General features: G+C 37.8%; 1 protein-coding gene across 6 annotated transcripts in view; it reads left to right on the forward strand.

The window, feature by feature from the left end:
- Positions 1-21,571, forward strand: part of diaph2 (diaphanous-related formin 2) — a 437,687-nt gene that overhangs the window by 285,307 nt on the left and 130,809 nt on the right. For all 6 annotated transcript variants that reach the window (XM_058797344.1, XM_058797348.1, XM_058797349.1 and 3 more), the window contains 2 exons: positions 2,464-2,703; positions 17,490-17,619. In XM_058797344.1, the coding sequence (XP_058653327.1) occupies positions 2,464-2,703; positions 17,490-17,619 (370 nt within the window). The remainder of the gene's footprint in view (positions 1-2,463; positions 2,704-17,489; positions 17,620-21,571) is intronic.

Raw genomic sequence — 21,571 nt, forward strand, 5'->3', positions numbered from 1 at the left:
CTCTCAAAAACTCCCGTTAAAATCACTGAAGCTGTTTACACTATGAAATGAATATTACTTACAGATTCATAACTGATTCATACACACATCTGCACTTTGTTGTTTCTAACGAGAGAATTCGCCAGAAAGAGGTATTCAGTCAGTGAGCAAGTGAAGAAAACACTGACATTTTAGCGATGACTCATCTGAACACTTCTGATTGGTCGTTGCATTCATAAGCTCAACAGCATCGTGTGTGATTGGTTATAATGCAGCACTGTAAAAACGTGTCTGTTTCTGGCTCAACGCCAGCTAGCAAACGCAGATTTGAATTTAGCTGCTGATGATATGACGTGCTGAACGATTTAATCACGCTGGTGTGATTGTATCAAATATAGAAAATATTATTTGGCTATTTTTTTGTCTTTTGGAAGCTGCAAATCCACTTGGCTCAAAAATCACTTTGAATGGGCATAACGCCTCTGAATGCACTTGCATCTACGTTTATGATACGAAATTGATGTAAACACAGTCAGTTATGTTTTCAGAACAGGACAAAACATCCGATATGTCGAAATAGATCTGTGCATTAGTGTGAATGCAGCCTATTAAAGCTGCCACTCTCGATGATCTCAATATTAATAATCAAATGGCAATAATGCTGAGGAAAAAAGAAAATATCTGTAAACTTTCGGATAAAGCACTCTTAGATACTGAAAGGGCTTTTTGTTTATCATTTGTCATTGTCTTTTTCACCCTTTATTACTTCATATTTGCTTGTATGTTTTGAAGCTATATTTACTTTTAATTCTTAACGATAATTAATAAATTATATATTAATTGATAATATATTCATTAATTAATTAACATAATTATTTTTAAAAGTACCCTGCTTATATAATTGAATAAAAATGCACAATTTGATGTAATCGTGATGCGTCGTGATTTAGATGTGTATGCATATTTATTTATATATTTATTTGGACCATAAACTAGGCTTTCTTTCCTTGATTTATTTGCTCTTTTGAAAAGCGACCTTGAGTTTCAGAAAGGTGTTATATAAATAAAACATTTATTTATTCATTCCACTATGGATTTGCTTTATCACTGGATCTCATAGGTGCAGCTTCCATAAAATTTGTCGTTGTCATGTCAGCTGGTGACCGTTTGGTTTTCTGAGTTGTGAGCAAGAGTAATAAAACTAATAAATCAACATTTTGAGGTACAGCAGATGCACTCTTTCATTGTGTAGAGAAGACCGTTCCACATAACATCTCCTTTTTTGTCAGATGGGTTTGGAATAACATTAGGGGGTTATTCCATTACATTTTCGTTTAAGCACTTAACTTTTTTCTTTTTCTTTTACATGAGAACTCTGCTTTACAGTTGCAGTCAGATGTAGTCCTGTCATGTACAGATCTATCTAGGTTGATGCATATGCATTGCTTCACTGGTATTATGGCGCATCTGACAAACCTGCCTTTGACAGTAGATTCACACAGGAATCAATTCAGCGCAGAACAACCTTCTCGCTCTCTCTCTGTGTTGTGTCTTTCACTACCTATGTCTTTGGAGGGCGTAATGAAGCACGTTGTGACAGTCTCCTCCTGTGACTGTGCTCAAGGCGGGTAATATACAGGCAGGCTGTGGAAGCACCTCATCAACACCACCTTGCACTGCTCCTTGGGGAAATAAGTCACTCTCAGCTTGTCTCCCTCCAGAGCTGTCACCAACTCACCCTCTTTTATTGTGATTTCCACTTATACAGAGAAATCAAATCTGGATGTGCAGGGAGGAAGTGGGGTGGGGCGGTGAACGGGGGCGTGGGACAGACTCAGGCTTTTTTGATCGGCAGCTTGCTCATAAAGATGAATAAATGTGAGCGGTAATGGTACATCCTGACTGCATCTCTGGGCTGCCTGTGAGCGTCAGATTATGCAGAAATCTGGAGCGAGAGTGTCTGAGGTCGCCCTCCTCAACAAGCAGCTCCTGTAAGGATCCTTGTTGTTGTTGTTTTGTCTCCTCGCTCCTTCCTTTCCTCCTCCTCCTCGCTTTTTTAACTGAAATGTCATCAAGCACCAAACCAGTTATATTGTTGCTGTTATTATAGTTAAATTATAGGTGAACGACAGAATCTGACGTTTATTTGTTACAAGATTTGTAGCAAAATTTATGTTTATAGCATTAAAAATTGCACGGGTAACTTCTTAATTTAGTTTTTCAGCTTTTTTTTGTAACTGTGCAACAGCTCAGACTTATTTAACCTTGTTTCTGGTTTTATTGTGAGCGATTCATCAGTGTGCAGTAACAAAAACAAAAAAAATGCAGTAACTTTCTGCTTCTTTTTTGCTTTAGGCCAAGCTAAATAGCTGTCAAATGAATACAATAACTGATTTCATTCTGAAATATTTCATTTCAAGCAGTATTTGTGTGTTGTGATAACTAAGGATGTGTAAAGTTTAAGCTGTTCTTTCTCCATTTCAGATGAGCTCAGTCAAGATGCTCCGTCCCCGACTGAACGGTATCCTATTCAAGCTGACATTTGAGGAGCAAGTGAACAACATCCGGCCCGACATCATGAACGTGACATTTGCATGCGAGGAGGTGAAGAAGAGTGAAGGTTTCAGTATGCTCCTAGAACTGGTGCTGCTAGTCGGGAATTACATGAACTCTGGCTCCAGAAACGCTCAGACATTCGGCTTCAACGTCAGCTTCCTCTGCAAGGTATCAAACATAATCCCTTCTCTTTGTTTCTAAAACTACACATTATGTGCTTAACTTTTAATCACAAATTCTATGTTGCATTCACAATAACATCCTGGTGAACTTTGCTTACCTCATGGATTGTCCTGCATGGGGTTTGAACCTACAGTCTTTTGGACACCAGACCAGAAAGCTTCTACTTTACTACTTGCCATTTAGCAGATACTTTTATCCAAAGTGACTTGGAGCACTCATATTACAGGCACGGTATCTCTGGAATAATGTAACGGTGATGGATTGTGGATCATCCCTTGTGGGACTAGAACCTACAACCTTCCGGATACAAGCCCAGAACTACTGAGAAAGGCACATGCTTACTTAACCGCAAGTTAAAAGCATCAGCTAAATGACAAGTAGTAAATTATAAACCTGTTTAAGCTGCATATTTGCATGAAGCTGAAATTATCAGAAAAAAAGATGCCTGTTAGGTGTAATAGCCATCTTGGGTTTAGTGATTGGTGACTTGACAGTATTCTTGAAAGACAGTATTCTTCAGAATATTATCTACTCTAATGTGGCAAGTGTGTGTTTCCGAGTTTATTTATAGAGCTGGCAGGTAAGCCTCCCTACTGGGATCATTGTAACTGTTACCAGAATGTGTATGAAAGCTGTAACTGCTGTTGTTTTGTATGTAAGATGGACATCTGGCTGTGTGTTTTACAAGCTGATTTGGATGTTGAAGCCATTTGGTCCCGCTATGAAAGACAGCCACCCCCCTGCCGGTGTTCCCAGGCATCCAGAACTACACCGTCACTCTTAGTTGCATCTCTTTGCTGGCCTTGTCATCTATTCGGAGGCGTCCCAGATGCTGCTGGGACACAGGTGTCCCAACCACAGGGGTTTAAGCTGGAGCCAGTTGTGGCATATCTGAATGGTTGTTCTGACTTTTTTCTGTTTACTTTGAGCACAGACGAACCTGTTTCCAAAGGCCACTGAATGACTGTTTTAACACAAGGATGTAATTAAAAAAAAAAAAAGCTGTGGCAATTTCATTCAAGAGTTTTATAGTGTGATCTTTAATCAACATTCGTTTTTACACCACTCTAAAATGCCTCAATACCAGCACACGCTTGTGCTCGTAAACATCAGAGCCCTTGATGAACATCTTTCTCTTAAAGTGTGCTCGCATGCAAATTGTCACTTGATTAAAAAAGATGAAGCTTACGTTGTCAAAAACTGCATGGACATGCATTTTCATGAGGAAGCCCTTCACCTCTGTCTGTCAGCTCCTGTGTTATATTTTTGCTTATCACTGCACTTCAGTAGTTCCAGTATGTGTTTGGTCCTTGGTTGGCTTTTGAGTGGGCTTAATGCCATACCAGCTGGAGTTTGCTCATGGAGATGTTTAAGTATGGGAGGTTTGGAGGTGACATGAACATTAGGTGGTTGTGTTTTTTCATGTTTGTGTTGGATGGTGTTACGTCCCAGAGGGAGGACACCCTTGATGGGTGACCCTGCCCCGAGCATGGGCAGTTGAGCGGGAGAGGATCCAGTGGCCATCAGAGCTCGACGCTTGGCTGTATTTTCTCTGACCTTCGGTCTAAAGCCTGTCCTTGTGTCTTGCAGTAGTGGACTAAAACACTGAGTTCTGTTGTCAGGTGCCAGCAGGGTAGACATCTATGTAGCTCTTATCAGCTGTGCTCTGACTCCACATTGTGCACCATAAAGCAGTTTTTAAACATAATGACAGTATCTTTACACATTGGCTTTCATAGACATGTCGGGTCCTTTCTGACTGACTGACTGAATGACTCATGGTTCAGTAGTATTGCATTCCTTCCTTCTCTCCTCCATCCATCTGATTTAGTCGCATACTATTCTTTCCTCCTTTATTTTCCTTCCAGACTCATGGTTCAGTATTATTGCATTCCTTCCTTCTTTATTTTCTGTCCTTCTTTCGTTCTGTCATACATTTTATTTTGCCCTTTCTTTTACTATTTATTTCTTTATATGAGCAGTCTAATGATTTAGTGTTGCATTTATTCCTTCCTTCCTTCTGTCTTTTTTTTTTATTATGTCCTTTTTTCACTATTTATTTCATTATATGAACAGTCTAATGTTTCATTGTTGCATTCCTTCCTTCCTTTCTGACTCTGGTTCTGTATTGTTTCATTCCTTTCTTTTCTTTTCTTTTCTTTTCTTCTCTTCTCTTCTCTTCTCTTCTCTTCTCTTCTCTTCTCTTCTCTTCTCTTCTCTTCTCTTCTCTTCTCTTCTCTTCTCTTCTCTTCTCTTCTCTTCTCTTCTCTTCTCTTCTCTTCTCTTCTCTTCTTTTTCCATTTTCCTTCCTTCCTTCCTAACTCACGGTTCAGTATTATTGCATTCCTTCCTTCTTTCTTAATTTTCCTTCATTGTTTCATTATGTAATTTATTTTATTTTGTCCTTTCTTTCATTATTTTCTGACTCGTTGTCCATATTGTATTCCTTCCTTGTCTCTTCCATCTATCTAGTTTAGGAGCATTATATTCTTTCCTCCCTTCATTCTTTCATCCTTTATTTTCCTTCATTCCTTCCTGACTCATAGTTCAGTGGTATTGTGTTCCTTCCTGCTCTTTTCCTTCCTTCCTTCCATTCAGCATTATTTCATTCCTTTCATCTCTATGAAATCTATTTCATCTCTTTCTTTTCTTTCTTTTTTCCTTTTATTTTTCTTCCTTCCTAACGTTCATCATTCCTTACTTCATGACTCATAGTTCAGTATTATTGCATTCCTTCATTCTTTCTTTATTTTCCTTCCTTCATTTCTTCCTTTTTGTCCTTTCATTAGTCTTTTCTTTCTTTAGTTTCTTTCTGTTTGTTTATTATTTGAGCAGTCTAATATAGTTCAGTATTGCATTCCTTCTTTCCTTCTTCATTGCTTTCTTTCCTTCCTTTCATCTTTTCTTTCTCTCACCCATTCTTTCTTTTGGTATTTCTTTATTTGAGCTGTCAAATGATTCAGTATTATTGCATTCATATCAATCAGAGTCACATTTACAGAACATTAGTGAAGTGCCTGCAGTGCGGACAGCTTTTCACTTCAGCACTGATTGGGCAGTTATTGATGGACAAATGGAAATGTCCACATTCTCAATCAGTTCAGTCAAGTAAATGGCCCCCTACGTGGCAGACCTCAGCCTGCTAATGAGCTCATCAGGGAGGGCCGGTCGTGGGCTGACCCGTGATCCACGACTCTCACAGTCACACTCTGTACCAGCTGTAGATCTCATTTGCATATTCCTGAAGCTTTTTACAGGTTAACATGGTTGTTAGCTTTTAAAAAACACTGCTGTGTTTAAGTCCTTCTGCCTTTCTTTAAACATCTGGTGTTATGAAAGAAACAGCTAACCGTAGTCACCACCACCAGTGAACTAAACAGTTTGTGGTATGTTTTTGGACTGAGAAGCTTGCTTTTGTTGCTGCTTGTTAGACAAACACTGCTCTGTCAATTTTAAGACAGTGGTAAACAGAGTCAACTGATTCCTGCAGTTCTAATCAAAAGTCACTCCATTCAGACATAATGTATTCAGTGCCAGAGTCCTTTTGTAATATAGTTTATTTTGAATATATATAGATTGTGTTTGACCTAAACCCTTTGTTTTGTAAAGCTGAGTTAGCTGTATTGGACACCTCAGTGAAATTCATACAGTTTTAGCATGTTTTAAAGAAAACAAATGTTATGACAGTTTGTTTTTATTTAAGTACTTGGCACAATCACTTTAAATGCATCATATCTGGATTTTTAAAATGATTTTTAAATTAAATCTCTTAAACATTTGGTCTCCCTAAATCCTCCATATGTGGTTACATGCACTTTTTTTGAGACTGCATATCAAGTAAAACTTGAACTGAGCCTGCTCCATGTCTGTTTTTTGGGCATGGGTGAAACGTGTTTTCATCTATGGAGATCCAGTAGCTTTGACCATCATCTCTCAGAGACACACAAGGCATCTCGGTTCTTTTAAGCTTCAGTTAACTTTAATCTTACAGAAGTATGTGTGAGTGTAGAAAGTAACCTTCTGTTGTGGATTCTTGACTCCCTGTCACATACTTTTCAAAAAAGTAACTTCTGTAGCGAACATTTGACATATTTCAGGAAAGGTAGACTCAGAGGAATGCACACAAAGATTATGGCAACTTCAAATGAAATCAACCATGTGGGAAAAGGCTTACTCCACAGCAAAGCCCCTTTCAAAGCTACAAGCATGAAAAGGTGTTAAATTACAGATAATATTCATTAAATCTGGATTTGCTCTCTGCTTTTTGGGGTTCTTTAAGCATGATACTTTCTAGTAGAGATGTCAGAAGAGTTTATAAAGAGCCTTTATTTTGCCTTTTTTTTTTTTTTTTTTTTAGCAGTGTTTTATCATCTTTTCACTTTAAGCAGATCGGATGTGTTCAGTTGGCACCTCTTTGTAATTTCAGTTCTGTATGTTGGCAACTTGAAGAGTTGAAGAGAAGAAAGTGTAATATACTACGCTCCCTCATATATGTTCACGGTGTCTCTTCGTCATTTCTCAGCTTGTTAGAGATTCTCCCAGCACCGGTTGTCTTTCTCACAGATCTGGCATGGATGGTGAGCTCACGGACAAATGAACTCCCTGAGCTACCTCACTCCCCACCCCAAAACCGCCAGAGGTGTAGCCTGAGGCTCTCTGATTTTCACTTGTCATTCTTACTAAGCAAACTTGCCTCATGGCAGGCTCTGAGCTTTTAGATTAGTCTATTGGCTACCGTTCCAGTCCAGGCTGTCTGCCATTGGTAGGCAAAATACGCCAGTCGCCAGCAGCATCTCAGTATCTCTTTCTTCTGCCATGCCCCTCAGCTGCTGTGTGCTGAAGTGTGACTTTCCCATAGTTTCCTTAACTAAAAAAAAAAAAAAAAAAATGACTGCTACGAAGATCTATGCACAATCAATGCCTGTAAACTGAAGGTCCTTTGGCAAAATGTGTAATTGAGCAATCAGAGATGACAGTCCTTTAGGTGGTCTGAGATTTCTTGGTCCCTGTTGCCTCTCATGTCTGTTATTAGCTAATTGTTCTTGAGGATTTATATCTTTCGAATGTCTCGATGGAGGATGATTGTTATTCTGTGAAACTCCTCAACATGCTTTAACGAATATTGAAATGGGCCAATTGGGTACGTTCAAGTATACTAACTAGACAGGTCATCTTTCTCTATTTCTCTATCACTTTCCGTCTTTATATCTTTGTTAAGAATACAGTTTTAAATGACTGGGCACCTTCAGACACACTGACATTGTACCTCTGTGGAAAAAGAACCAATTTTCAAACATTAACTTTGACAGTATCCTCATAAAGAGATTCTTCTGAAACATTGGCTGAATACAAATTATAGTATCGGTACAGAAAAGCCCCTTTGCATTATCACAGTGAGGGAACAATTCAATTAATAGCTTTAGCACCATGAATATTTCGAAGGCTATGACTCACCATGCTTATCCTGACAACAGTGTGGGCTGTGCTTGTAAATGGCATTTTCAAATCGGTCGCCTAGGCTTTCTTATTGGCAACCCAAGTCCAGACTCATGACAGAAACTGGTGGCCAAGAGGTAACACAACAAGCCTCTCTGGCAGTATGTGATGAGGGGCACCTGATGCCTGTTGTGCCTCATCGCTTCTGCCATAATCCATCTCTGCTTTGCTGAGACTAATCTTCCTCCATGCACAATGTTCAGAGAGCCAGGCTGCCACAATACAATGACTGCCTGGATCTTCCACTCTTGATTGTGCAACCTGGTAGTGATACACTATATCAGTCAATATTTGGCCATTATGAGATTATCAGCAAATTTCTTTTAAATTTACTTTGTGAATTTTAATTTTTATAATTTTGCTCATTTTTATTTATAATTATTTGTTTTATAATTATATATTTTAAAATAATTAATATTTGCAATTAGTCATTGTTATTAACATTTTAGATCATAAATAAAATAATATATTTTAAAATATATATTAAATATTGTATATATATATATATATATATATATATATATATATGTATATGTGTGTGTGTGTGTATATGTATATGTATGTATGTGTGTGTGTGTGTGTGAGAGAGAGAGAGAGACCCTGCACCACAAAACCAGTCATAAGGTTTTTTTTTTTTATTGAGATGCATCATCTGAAATCTGGATAAATAAGCATTCCATTGATGTATGGTTTGTTAGGATAGGACAATATTTGGCCGAGATATATAACTGAATCTGAGTGTGCAAAACAATCAAAATATTGAGGAAGTTTTTATATATTTACGGTAGGAAATTTACAAAATATCTTCATGGAACATGATCTTTATATATAAAGATCATGTTCCATGAAGATATTTTGTAAATATATATGTATATATAAAGATCATGTTCCATGAAGGTATTTTGTAAATATATATGTCTATATAAATATTCCGTTATTAATCTATTTTCAGTTTTTCCTCATTGATTTGAATGCTGTATGTATATAGTTTCCAGATGAATTTGTCCTGACAGCTCAAAAATATGAATAAGTATTCAAGGTTTATCAAAGTGTATTTGTGGAAAGTAGATTAATTAAATTAATTAAAAGTTTAATTAATAACATTTTGATATCAGCCGACCATTCCAACCTTACCTTGAATTCCTCCTTCAGTTGTCCCTTTGTGTTTCACATATTTTCTTAGATGCTTTTGTCCTTTTTTGTATTTGTACTTTTATTCCAAATAGAAGCCTCTCTAAGGTGTCTTACTTTTGCCTTTCACTTGCCACTCTTCTGAAAGAACCCCTCTGGAAACCACTATTGTTGAGAGAAATCCCTGATTCATCAATGTCTGGACTCTGTGGAAATGGAACGAACATCAGCGTAATCACAGAGACATAGAAGAACAAGAGGAACAAGGCATGGGAGTAACAAAATGGAAGTGCCTTGACTGGAAAATTAGTGGAACATCATAACTTAAAGCAAATTAGATTATTCAATTTCAAACAAGATTACCAGAGAAGCTGACATAACTGATGTGGTACGTGCCAAAGAATGTCTGCTTCACTAATTTGATATAAATCTCTCTCTCTTTCTCTCTCAGTGGGACTCCTTACTGTGTTGTCCACTGTTTGCAGAATTGTTGGCTGCATATCTGCCCTCCCCGTGCTCTGCTTCTATTATGTCAATAGATTTCACCTCACTGTGCTAATCAGCTCACAGTTTTGTCAGATATAATTAATGACTGGTTAATCACCTTAAACCTCTGTAAAGGGTCAATGCTACTTCTATTTTTTTGCCCTCTATTTATCTCTTATTCACCCTCTCTCCCTTACAGGATATAAATAAAGACACATTTGCTTATTTTAAAACCTAATCCTTGGAAGATATCTTCTAAAGGGCTGTTCACACCAAGGATGCAATCTATAGAATAACTATAATGATAAAGTTGTAATATTAATTCTAATTCTATAAAAATAGGGAATTCCACAACGCGGATATAACAATGAAGACAAAGAGGAACAATTTTGTAGAAATCACTCTCAGAATGTTTTTTTTTTTTTCTCCAGCTGATGAAAAACATTGGCAGCCAATCAGAATCCTTCTGACTTCAAAGAGCTTGAGCATTTAAACTGCAGTCCATACTTATAATAAATACAATGTGTAATAACGAACAGAATGTTATTGTGTGCTGGTGTAGAGGCTTATATAATTATCATGATTTTTTTTTTTGTGCATTTAAATGCTTGAGTGCTCATAATAAACATTTCTTTACTCCCCATTCTGCGATTTATTTATTTTTTGTTCATAAAGTATCTTTTGAAGAGTGCCTGTGATGGTGTCTTAAAATACTGCTTCTGTAGGCAGCTCTCTGTGTTTTGGCACAGAGTATTTGTTTATGTCATTTTTCCATGAGCTGAATCACACAAACCTTAGACCTCAGATGTCTGCTCCTTCACGGCGTGGAGAATGTACCCAGATATTTCGTCTCTTTCTCTCAGCATAGTGCCGATCTTACTTGGCAGATGAAAACAAACCTGCACAGTAGCGGCTTTCTGTAATGACAGTTTGGGGCATAATAATAAACAAATTAAAATTTGAAATGCATGAAATTAAATTGTGATTACCCAATGTGAGCAGATGATTGATCCCCATCTAATGAAAGTGTGAGTGTGCTGCATCCTCGCACGTGTGAAAGGGATGTGGGGAAGCTTGGCTGCGGGGTGTGTGAGGGGGAACGGACACAGTGTGGAGGGCCGTGCTAATTAGCTCTCTCAGCATGCGTCTCCAGCAGCAGTGCAGTCACAGTGGGGAATGATTACGGAACAAGTTGCCGGTGCACTGACGTGGAGACACTGGCAGACGCTCACACTTGCCCTCCCTCTCTATTCCCGTTCCAACCCACCCGTCCCTTGGTGATTCTTCACATGAGATTGATTTAACATGCCCCTGTCATTCATTCCCCTGTATTTCTTTTGTGTGGTACTTGGCATATGGTTTCAAACAATGAGTGGCAGTGGTTAAAACTGGCAGACTGTTGCAGAAGTTACTCCTGCTAACCTTGTTATAATCCACAGGAGGTGGAAGAGGCGTTTGTCCGGTGCCACCGAGGTGTCTTTATTGGCAAATTATGAAGATGAGAGGTCCAACCGCAGCTGATAAATATCTGAATCTTTAAACATGTTATTCACAGAAAGATTGAGCATTAATTGAACATGCCATTCACAAAAACTCTTGTGGCTGGATTGCTGGTAATGTTCAGGACATTATTTGGGCTCTCGTGAAATGAACCTTGCTATTACATGTCCATTGAAAATGAGACCAATATAATGTTCCTCGCATGTCCATGTCAATTATTGCAGCCTCGGATTTCGCGCAAGTCATTACATATTCGCCCTCATTTGGTATTCCCTTCACTGGCCATTAGGCTGATGTGATTAGCACTGAAAGTCTGGCAATAATAACTGCCACTTAAATCTTTCAACATCACTGGAGGACTGTAATATTGCACAGTTTCAAGGTGCAAAACAGCCTTTTTTTAGTTAATGTACATTGGATCAGTGAGCACCTCAGTAATGCGAAAGAGTTCAGTAATACGATTTAATGGCATGAGATATAAATAACTAATTCAATTCAAAAATCAATTTCTTTGCAGAGTCTGAAAATGCATTTCATTTGTTTCTCCCAGATTCATACGTGGCATCAGTCTGAAAGTTACATTTGTCATGATGAAGTAAAAATGACCTATTCTGAAGTTTAGAGGCTCCTTCTATTTTAAGTGTTCCAGTTTCAGGCATGAAAAATGTAGTTTAATAACTTGAGAAATATGTTCTTGTCAGGATTTTCCTAACATAAAACAACATTTTAAATGTGTTATTGCTAAAAGAAGGAAACAGCTCTGCACAGATGGTTATTAATTGAGTGTAAATTACAAATAAATATTTTGTTTTTGTTTCTGAGTTCTGTTGACTGAAATAGAATACAAAAATAAAGATGAAATTATTTTCAATTATGAACAGTTTAATGCGCTACTGATATAAGAACCCAGGTCAAGCCAGGGTTATTATAGCTGACTAAAATTAAAACTATTACAAAATAAAGATGATGATGATGATGATGATGATGATGATGATGATAATGATAATAATAACAATAGAAGTGTTTACTGAAATAAAACATTTCAGCTAGTTGCCAACATTTCTGATGTACTAAAATGCCAAAAAATATATGTTGTACTATAATAAAACAATAACTGAAATATAAATTAATCAAAAAAAAAAAACGAACTACTAAAATGACAAAACAACTAAATTACTAAAACTTTAACAAATATAATGAAAACACAAAATATATAAAAAACTGTTTCAAAATATTAATAAAAAAACTATAATATCTGGTACTAAAATAAGACTGGGTCAGGCTTATTAGTTTCAACCTGATGGTAGCTTCATGAAGATAATGGTATATTTTACAACTTCAAATAGAAATCAAGGAAAACTGGAACAAAGTTAGTTAACATGTAGGAAGTTTGAAGGGAGTGTTTTCTTTTTTTCTAAGGTTGAGCCCCCCCTCTTAAAAGACATAGACTGTGCGAGGCTTGTTTCCTGTGATAGCTGTGGAAATCAGAGGAGGCAGGCATGCAGTACGCATGCTGAGGTCGTCAGCGTCGGATGGCAAAGCCTTTAAAGTGCATTATCTCTCCGCCTGCTCTGTCGCTGTTCTGCGCATTAGCAGCTCAGTGCTGGCTGATTGGTAAACACCCCGTGGCTGAGCGGGTGAAAAACTTAATTCTGTTTAAATAAAGAAAACAACATTAGGATTCGGATGCAGTGTCGGCAGTGCAAGAGCAACTGGCCCCGTTTTGATATCTGCACCGGAGAATTCACAATTACTTCCACCTTAACTATCACGTGTTTTTAACTCACGCACAGGAAGGCGTCGGTAGATCAAACTGGAGATAATTTGCAAAGGTGCCGACTTTAAATTCAGCCCGTATTTATTGTGAATGTGCACACACGGCTGGTCAGAGGAGCGTTACTAATGCGCACAAAACAACAGCTTCCACAGAAACAGCAGCGAACGTCGCGCTCCTCACCGACGGCGTGCGAGCGCCGCATGGGTTCGGTCTCGGTTAAAGTGAAAAGAAAGACCTCCGTGTTTGTTTGCTTAGATTTCTTGTTGTTTTTCTGTGCTCTGTTTTTTGTTCCAATCCTTGTAAACCAATATTGATTTTAGACAGCCAGCTGCGTAGAAGAAAGGGTCATTCCAGAAGAAAATAAACCAGCATTTAGGATCTGGTTTTATGTTTTTTTTTTTTGTTTTTTTTTTCATTTGTTTTCCTTGCTTCATCTTTAGCAGCGAGACTCTGTGAGGTGCTGCGTGTGTTGTATTATATTGGAGATTGCAGCTGAGGCATGTCTCTATGTCTGCTCTCATTTATTGCCAATCTCTCAGGGAGAAATTGGAAGCGATTTATCTAATGGATGCTGGAACACAGTGGCATTTTCAAATGAAAACACTCCACAGGAAATTCCGATAATAATTCACGGATTATTTGCTGGACTTTTTGGTGGGATTCCTCTAGTGTGGCCGATGTGGAAAAGTGTGCTCTCTGATAAATAGATAAACACCAATAAACGGGCTGTAAAGCAAGGGGCTAAATTATGCTTTCCTAATGGATTAATCAATTGTGACTCCTCCAGTCTGAGCTCACAGCAATTCATCCTACCTGGAAACAATTGCTTTATAATCTCAGGAAGACTTTCTCACTTTGCAAAGGATACAAAGGCCTTGCAGGGCTAAAAGCTTTATTGATCTCTGAGACCCTTTTGAATAGGTAATTATACGTCATGATGTGCTTAGATTAATATATCGCCTTTGTTTGCATCTCCAAATGATAAATGAATCCTTCGGTGTGCATATCATTTAACTAATCCCAGATCATTAGGGAAGACAGGCCATGTACGCGGGATGGGCTGTAATGGAATGCAGCGGTGGGGGGGAGAGACTCCTGTCAGCTGTTCGGGCAGAGGAGGCTTATCTCATCTCTGCCTGCTATTAAATGAAACATCAGCATCCACTCACGACCCAGCAGCTGGCCGGCGAGGGATTCTGTCAACGTTGACAGCCTGATGGTCAGGTGTGTAGGTGTTAGTCAAGGTTTATTGCGCCAAAAACAGTTTAGATATACATGACCGTTTCTACCTTCACCGTAAGCACTTTGTCAGTCTGGCAAGCTCTTAGATAATTGGTGGGATTATGAAATAGAAGAACAGAAGACAATTATTATCTGTTTGAAAGAAAAAAATTCACCACGCTCAGACATCTTCAGGAAAAGGGCTACCAAGCCACTTCTGAACCAGAGACAACGTCAGAAGCATCTTACCTGGGCTGTGGAGAAAAAGAACTGGACTGATGCTCAGTGGCCCAAAGTCCTCTTTTCAGATGAAAGTAAATTTTACATTTCATTTGGAAATCAAGGTCCCAGAGTCTGAAGGAAGAGTGGAGAGGCACAGAATCCATGTTGCTTGAAGTCCAGTGTGAAGTTTCCACAGTCAGTGATGATTTGGGCTGCCATGTCATCTGCTGGTGTTGGTCCACTGTGTTTTCTGAAGTCCACAGTCAACGCAGCCATCTACCAGGAAATTTTAGAGCACTTCATGCTTCCTTCTGTTGACAAGCTTTATGGAGATGCTGATTTCATTTTCCAGCAGGACTTGGCACCTGCCCACACTGCCAAAGGTACCAAAAGCTGGTTCAATGACCATAGTGTTACTGTGCTTGATTGGCCAGCAAACTCGCCTGACCTGAACCCCATAGAGAATCTATGGGGTATTGTCAAGAGGAAGATGAGAGACACCAGACCCAACAATGCAGATGAGCTGAAGGCCACTATCAGAGCAACCTGGGCTCTCATAACACCTGAGCAGTGCCACAGACTGATCGACTCCATGCCACGCCGAATTGCTGCAGTAATTCAGCCAAAAGGAGCCCCAACTAAGTATTGAGTGCTGTACATGCTCATACTTTTTTAATTTTCATACTTTTCAGTTGGCCAAGATTTCTAAAAATCATTTCTTTGTATTGGTCTTAAGTAATATTCTAATATTTTGAGATACTGATTTTTGACTTTTATGAGCTGTAAGCTCTAATCATCAAAATTAAAAGAAATAAACATTTGAAATATATCAGTCTGTGTGTAATGAATGAATATAATATACAAGTTTCACTTTTTGAATGGAATTAGTGAAATAAATCAACTTTTTGATGATATTCTAATTATATGACCAGCACCTGTACTCTTTACTCATATTTTAATCACAACTTTGTGTTTTATTTAATTATTAAATAATTTATTTAATTAAATTTAAAACTTTATTTTATTTTGAAAAACTGCCACATTTTTTTATTGTTTAATTATCCATTATTTTAAAAGCTGTAAATATAACTAAGAACATAATAAATGCATGTATATATCAGTGCTGTCAAACGATTAATCGCAACAGTTTTTGTTTACATAAAATATATGTGTGTACTGATATGATCGTGAGTAATCGTTTGGCAGCACTAGTATATATTATATATATTATATATTTTGGCAGTTTGTAAATGAGTAATTTTTGCATTTTCTCTAAATGGTCTGCATTGACTAGGGAATCTTTGCGTTGTGAAAAGTTGTCTATTTCAAAAAAGGAAAGCCATTCCTGTTTTCCATCACGTCACCTTTAAATAATCCCACATGTGATCGGTGTTATAGTAATGCCTGATATTAGTTTTCTTTTGACTTTTATATTACATTTGGTCCGATGCTCCTGTCTCATTTGTTTAAGACAAACACACCCATTACAATTTATGAAGAGAGAAGAGGCAAAAGACTGCATCCATTTATTAATTTACCTCATTTTACCTGCCACATTTTTCCAGCAGAAAACCAATTCCTCACCTCTCTATCCGCAGAGACATTTTGGAAGAGAAAATCTATGGGAGACATTATGTGTAGTGGGGAAATGTGCCAGCTGTCGTAAGTTTGCCATCAGTTTGTGTAAAGGTTAATATCACATCTGCTGTGCAGTCCAGCTTGAGGATTCATTCTGCCTTCCCCGGCTCTGCTGCGGGACTCAGCAGCACATCTTCTATGTGAAAGCAGCCTTCCTGGAGTCTAGGCTTGACAGCAAACAATCTGTTTGAGTCTGAGAGGGTGAAGAGGTCACCCAGCCCCAGTGCACTGCTTAATGTGGGCCTGCAGCCATGGCCCTCCAAATGGAGGAGAGAGGGAGAGAAAAAGCAACACTGCTCCATGTTTGGTTTATCATATATATATATATATATATATATATATAGTTCTCAAGCAACTGATTTATGTCGCCAAGGGAACTTGGTTCTTGCTTTATAAAAACAACATGTGCCTTTTTTGTGGGAATCTGTTTTCTACCAGATAGGTGTGCTTTAAATGTTTTAAACTTAAAATAAGCTGTGGTGTTCTGATCAAAAGGAGTTTCATTTCTGTGGTGCCGTTTCATTTTATTTAACTAACTTAATCTAGGTTGTTTAACTCTGGTCCAGTTTATCTGATCCTTGATATGGACTGATGTTGAAATGAAATTCAGGCATTTTATTGCGTACACTACAGCAGCCCGCAGCAAGAGTGTGAGCGGAGTGTATTGATCTAAATATTTCATTTCTTTCATGTCACCTTAATCTTGTACAAAGAATGCTTGTGGTTTGGGGGAGAAAGCTCCTTTTCAAATTAAACGTGGTAAATAAGTAAACGGGGAAATATGCCTATGTGCACTCTGCTTCAACCAATTTCAACTTTATTGACACACCTATTTGTCAGATTTCTGCACAAACACCTTGAAGTGCTGTCGACGCATACATATATCGATGTGATCCTGCTTAGATTCAGCTGAACACATGTTGCTCTGTGGATATACACTAGCATGCTGAAATATTCAAATGCTATCTGTCTGTCTGACTTTCTATTGTTATTTCATCATTCTGCCATTGTATATATCATTCTTTCTACCTACCTACCATTCTGTAGTTTTATCTATCTAATCATCATTCTGTCTGCCATTCTGTCTATTGTTCTGTCAGTCATTCTGCCTATCTATCACTAGCATGCTATTTTGTCATTTTTTTCTTTGTGTGAATGAATTAGCTGAATAAATATTTAAGTATCTGATCGATGTACACGAAGATTTTATTCAAAGTTGTGGCTATGTTAAATGTTTAATCATTAAAATTACTGTGTTACCTGCAATTTCATGACTCATTTCTAAATCTTTTCTCTGCAGCTTCGTGACACCAAGTCAACAGACCAGAATACAACTCTTCTGCACTTTCTGGCCGAGAAATGTGAAGAAAAGCATCCTGAGGTCCTGAAGTTCCCTGATGAGCTTGAGCATGTTGAAAGTGCCAGCAAGTGTAAGAATTTTTATTTTGAAATATTTTATTTTATCAAGTGGCAGTATGTTTATATGAGCATGCTTGCTTACTTTTACAGGATTTCTTAAGTGGAGCACAATATAATTGTTGTAAATAATTATTCTGGTTTATTTGTCTGATTACATTTGCATTTATGGCCTTGGCAGTATTGTGTAGCATATTATGTGACTAAACCTCCAGTTATGTCAGGGCACTAATACAGTTGCAGTGCTTGACATAATGAAATTACTGTGAGTCATATGAGTTGAGGTGATTTGTTTTTTTGTTTTTTTCTCCCTATAAAACTGCATACAAATAAGTGTTAGAACAGAGGGTTATCCTTGATAGCTGCAGCGTTTTTTAATTTTATTTTAATTTATTTTTTTTTTACAGAGAAGTTCACAATAGCCGCTACAATAGCTGTATTTCAGTTAAATATAGAGTGTCCATTCAGCACAGAAAGTTCTTGTTGATAGAAAATAAAGTGATTTTTTTTTTTTTTTTTTTCAGGAATTCAATTCTTTCAACCTTTTCAGTCTGCTTGCTGTTAAAGCACAATGTAATATTTTAGTAAAATGACTCAATTTTCTGGCATGTTTGTGATGGTGTTGTTATTGTCAGTTTGGAAGGCTTGCTGATAATGCCATGTAATTCAGTTTAGCTGCATGTTTGTTTCAGGCAAGATAAAGATGCGCTTTATTTTGATCCAGAGGTCTATTCTTTTATTTCCCACCCATAAGCTGTTATCATGTTTAATCAAACAGAATTCCCTTTAAATGTGTTAAGCCTGATTAATTGAACACCCAGCTTTGGTTTGTGAAGAAGTTATCACCCCTGATCTGCAGATATCAGCAGCTTCCTTTTGAAAAATATGGGGCTCTGTCAGGTGTGACCTTGAGATATTTACCCTCATATATATACCTCACTCCGTCTATCTAAATCACGCTGCTTTATGGTGTTCGACAAATCCTTTATTGGTTTTCTCCTGTGGTCTTCTTTTAAGCCTGAGCTTTGAGGCTTTTTATGGCTTGAATTAGATGAACTAATGTTACAGAGAGCAACCCAGGAGACTGGACGCAATTGGCCCCGCAGACTATAATTAGAGATTTTGCAGAGAATGAAATAAAACTAGTTAATGGCCAAAGAGCCTTTCTTAATCCTTCTGCTATGTGTAAATCCAGCCGTTTCCAACGCTGTGAATAGACAAGTTTCATTAGAATGGTGTAAAGCAGTTCTGAGGGTTGATGAAGGAACTATAATGAAGCGCAAGGGGCCCATATGCTCCACAGTATGGCCGACAGGAAAGGTTAAGAGTCCAAATGGGGAGGTAGCTTAGCAGGGATGGTGGCGGAGTCTCACACAACCGTTCTGACATTGTGGAATGGATTCTTATTATGGCTTGCAGTGATTAAGAGCTTTAGTGCTTCCCACTATGCTGAGGGAGATTTCTGTGAATTTAAATATCTGGTTTCTTAACTCTCATTCATTTCCAACAGATTTGGAAATGAAGACCCTCAGTGAATGCAATAATCTCCCGTATTATTGTCACTCGCTGTGTCTGTCTGTGTTCGTCTCCGTCAAGGGAAAAAATAAATAAAAAATACAGGCATGCGTATCCCAGCAGTGGCGTAATTTCTCCTGTCAATAAGCTAATTTGTCTTTAATTCCATTTGGAACTGTTTGGTTGAAGCCCTTGAGCTTTATTTACTTTGTTAGTTACCTAATTGCTTATCTAATCTAATAAAAGTAATTTAGTGCTTTGTTGTGAAGGATGCGGTCACTGTTGAATAGACCAGCTGTATCTTTGTCAAGGTAGATGATTGGATGAATGCACAAGCCTAATTCTTTGAAGAGACACATTTCAGACAGAATCGGTTCTTTGTGCATGGTCTTTATCTAATTTGGAATGAGTTAAGCAGTTTGTGGCTCTGATTTATTTCATTAGAGTGAATGCCACTGTAAGCCGGTGTCAGCTCTGTGAGAATCTTACAGCAAAAAAGTGCCACCCCTCTATATATGTGTTAATAATTACTATGAATTTTAAAGAATGGCACTGTTTAAATAATGCCACTGTTTTATGTATAACTCAATTTATTGTGCATTTTAAAGTGTGAATTTTAAAGTGTAATTAGTCTAATAAATTCTAATTTTATTTATATATAACGCAATGAGTTATATATTACACAGTGTATCAATTGATTCCCGTACACTGTAAATATTAACTTTTGACCATTACATCAAAGCTAATTAATCTTAATGGCAAACAAATGCTGAAAATGAAATACTGTGAAAAATAAATCTTACATAGTATTTTAAATAAATTTTTAGACCTTACCTGGCAGTCTTGCATGTAATGCATACAGATGTCCCACCTGGTTAAGTGTTGAAGCAGTCATGAATGAATAATTCAGTTTTAGCTAATGATCTTTTCGAGACCTTTCTGTTCATGTCAAAGTGGTGAGAGAACATGAATGTGTTTCTTCTTTTAACATGGTAGCAGAGCTCACCTTAACCCTGAGCCGCGTTTAGACACCACCTCTCATGCTCTGCATTTCCTGCTACCTCCCTTTTCTTAAGTTCTTGCTTTTCTTTTTCACCCTCCTCTGTGCTGCTCAGAACTAACCTTTGGGCTTTCTGTCTCTTTTTTTGTCTCTCACTCCATATTTCTCACAAAGAACAGTACATTTTTATCTCTTAAGAATAATACTTCCTCCACTTTATCCCTGTCTCCCCATCAAAGCGGCCTTTTTTAGGCGGGCAGAGTTGCACACCAGAACACAAGAGCACTGGTGCGCTGCAAACCCTATCCTGTCCCAGTCTGCCTGTGCCCACAGGAGCACACGGCTCTACACCCTGATGATCTCTGCTGTTTGAGCTTTGTGTAAAGCCCAGATACTCTGATCATACACCAGGATCTTCTCATGGTCCTCTCAATGTATGTAGTTCTGATAAGCTTCCCATCACATGTCTCCCGCATGAGGGAAGACTAAATCAGGTGATTTCTTCCTGTTGCATCAAGATCTGTACCAAAAGGTTGCGAACACACATTCAATAATCACATATCCATCTACAAATGTTGGAACTGGCACTCTTAATATACTTGATTGTAAAGAGCAATCAGTTCTGCCTGATTTGCTTGAGAAAGTTATTGTCTCCCTTCAGTTCCTCCTTGATTGGCGACTGCAGAATACCTTTCCCTCAGTCCCAAACCTTCAAATCTCCACAAAGATAGTGGAACAGAAAGGGTCCATGAAATCAAAATGGATGGATGGATAGACAGATAGATAGATAATTTAATCAATTAATTTGTAGTAATACCTAGCTGTAAATTATACAGCTATGATGACAGCTGGAAATTGATGGCAATGCAAAACATTACTGATTGGTTTATAATTTCCAGTGCATTCTAAATGACACATTCTGATGATGATTGTCACAAGTCGTCATTGCCATTTCAACAAAACCTAATTATGTTTGCCAGCTTTGTAACATTACCTTGGTGACAAGTTTAAATCAGAGCAATTTGCCACAGCAATGTTCAGTATATCAGAGAAAACCAAACATTTACCGAATGCATGATTTACAACAACACAGCACTGGCCAAATAGGGCATGTAACAGTTCTGTCAACTGGCTGTGGGCCAGCGGAGCATCCTTATTGTTGAGCTCTTTTGATCTGACCTCAGCTTTGATCACATTATACAATACTTCAGCTCTTGCCCAAAGTTAACTGCCCTGTATTCTATCATTGTTATGCTAATTCCAAATACTGTCTTGACAAATTTAAATCGAAACTGCAGCTGTCTGCTAATCAATCTTAATAGCATCATTCCGTGTATCCTTTAAGCTGAGTCACAATTTGGCATTTGCTTGAATCTGTTAATGAGATTCAGAAGGATGTTTGTCTTACATGCTTTCACTATCTCCATCTGGTTTTATTTATTTTATACCCT

Source organism: Onychostoma macrolepis, chromosome 14, assembly GCF_012432095.1.
Source record: "Onychostoma macrolepis isolate SWU-2019 chromosome 14, ASM1243209v1, whole genome shotgun sequence".
In the NCBI taxonomy this organism is placed as follows: domain Eukaryota; kingdom Metazoa; phylum Chordata; class Actinopteri; order Cypriniformes; family Cyprinidae; genus Onychostoma; species Onychostoma macrolepis.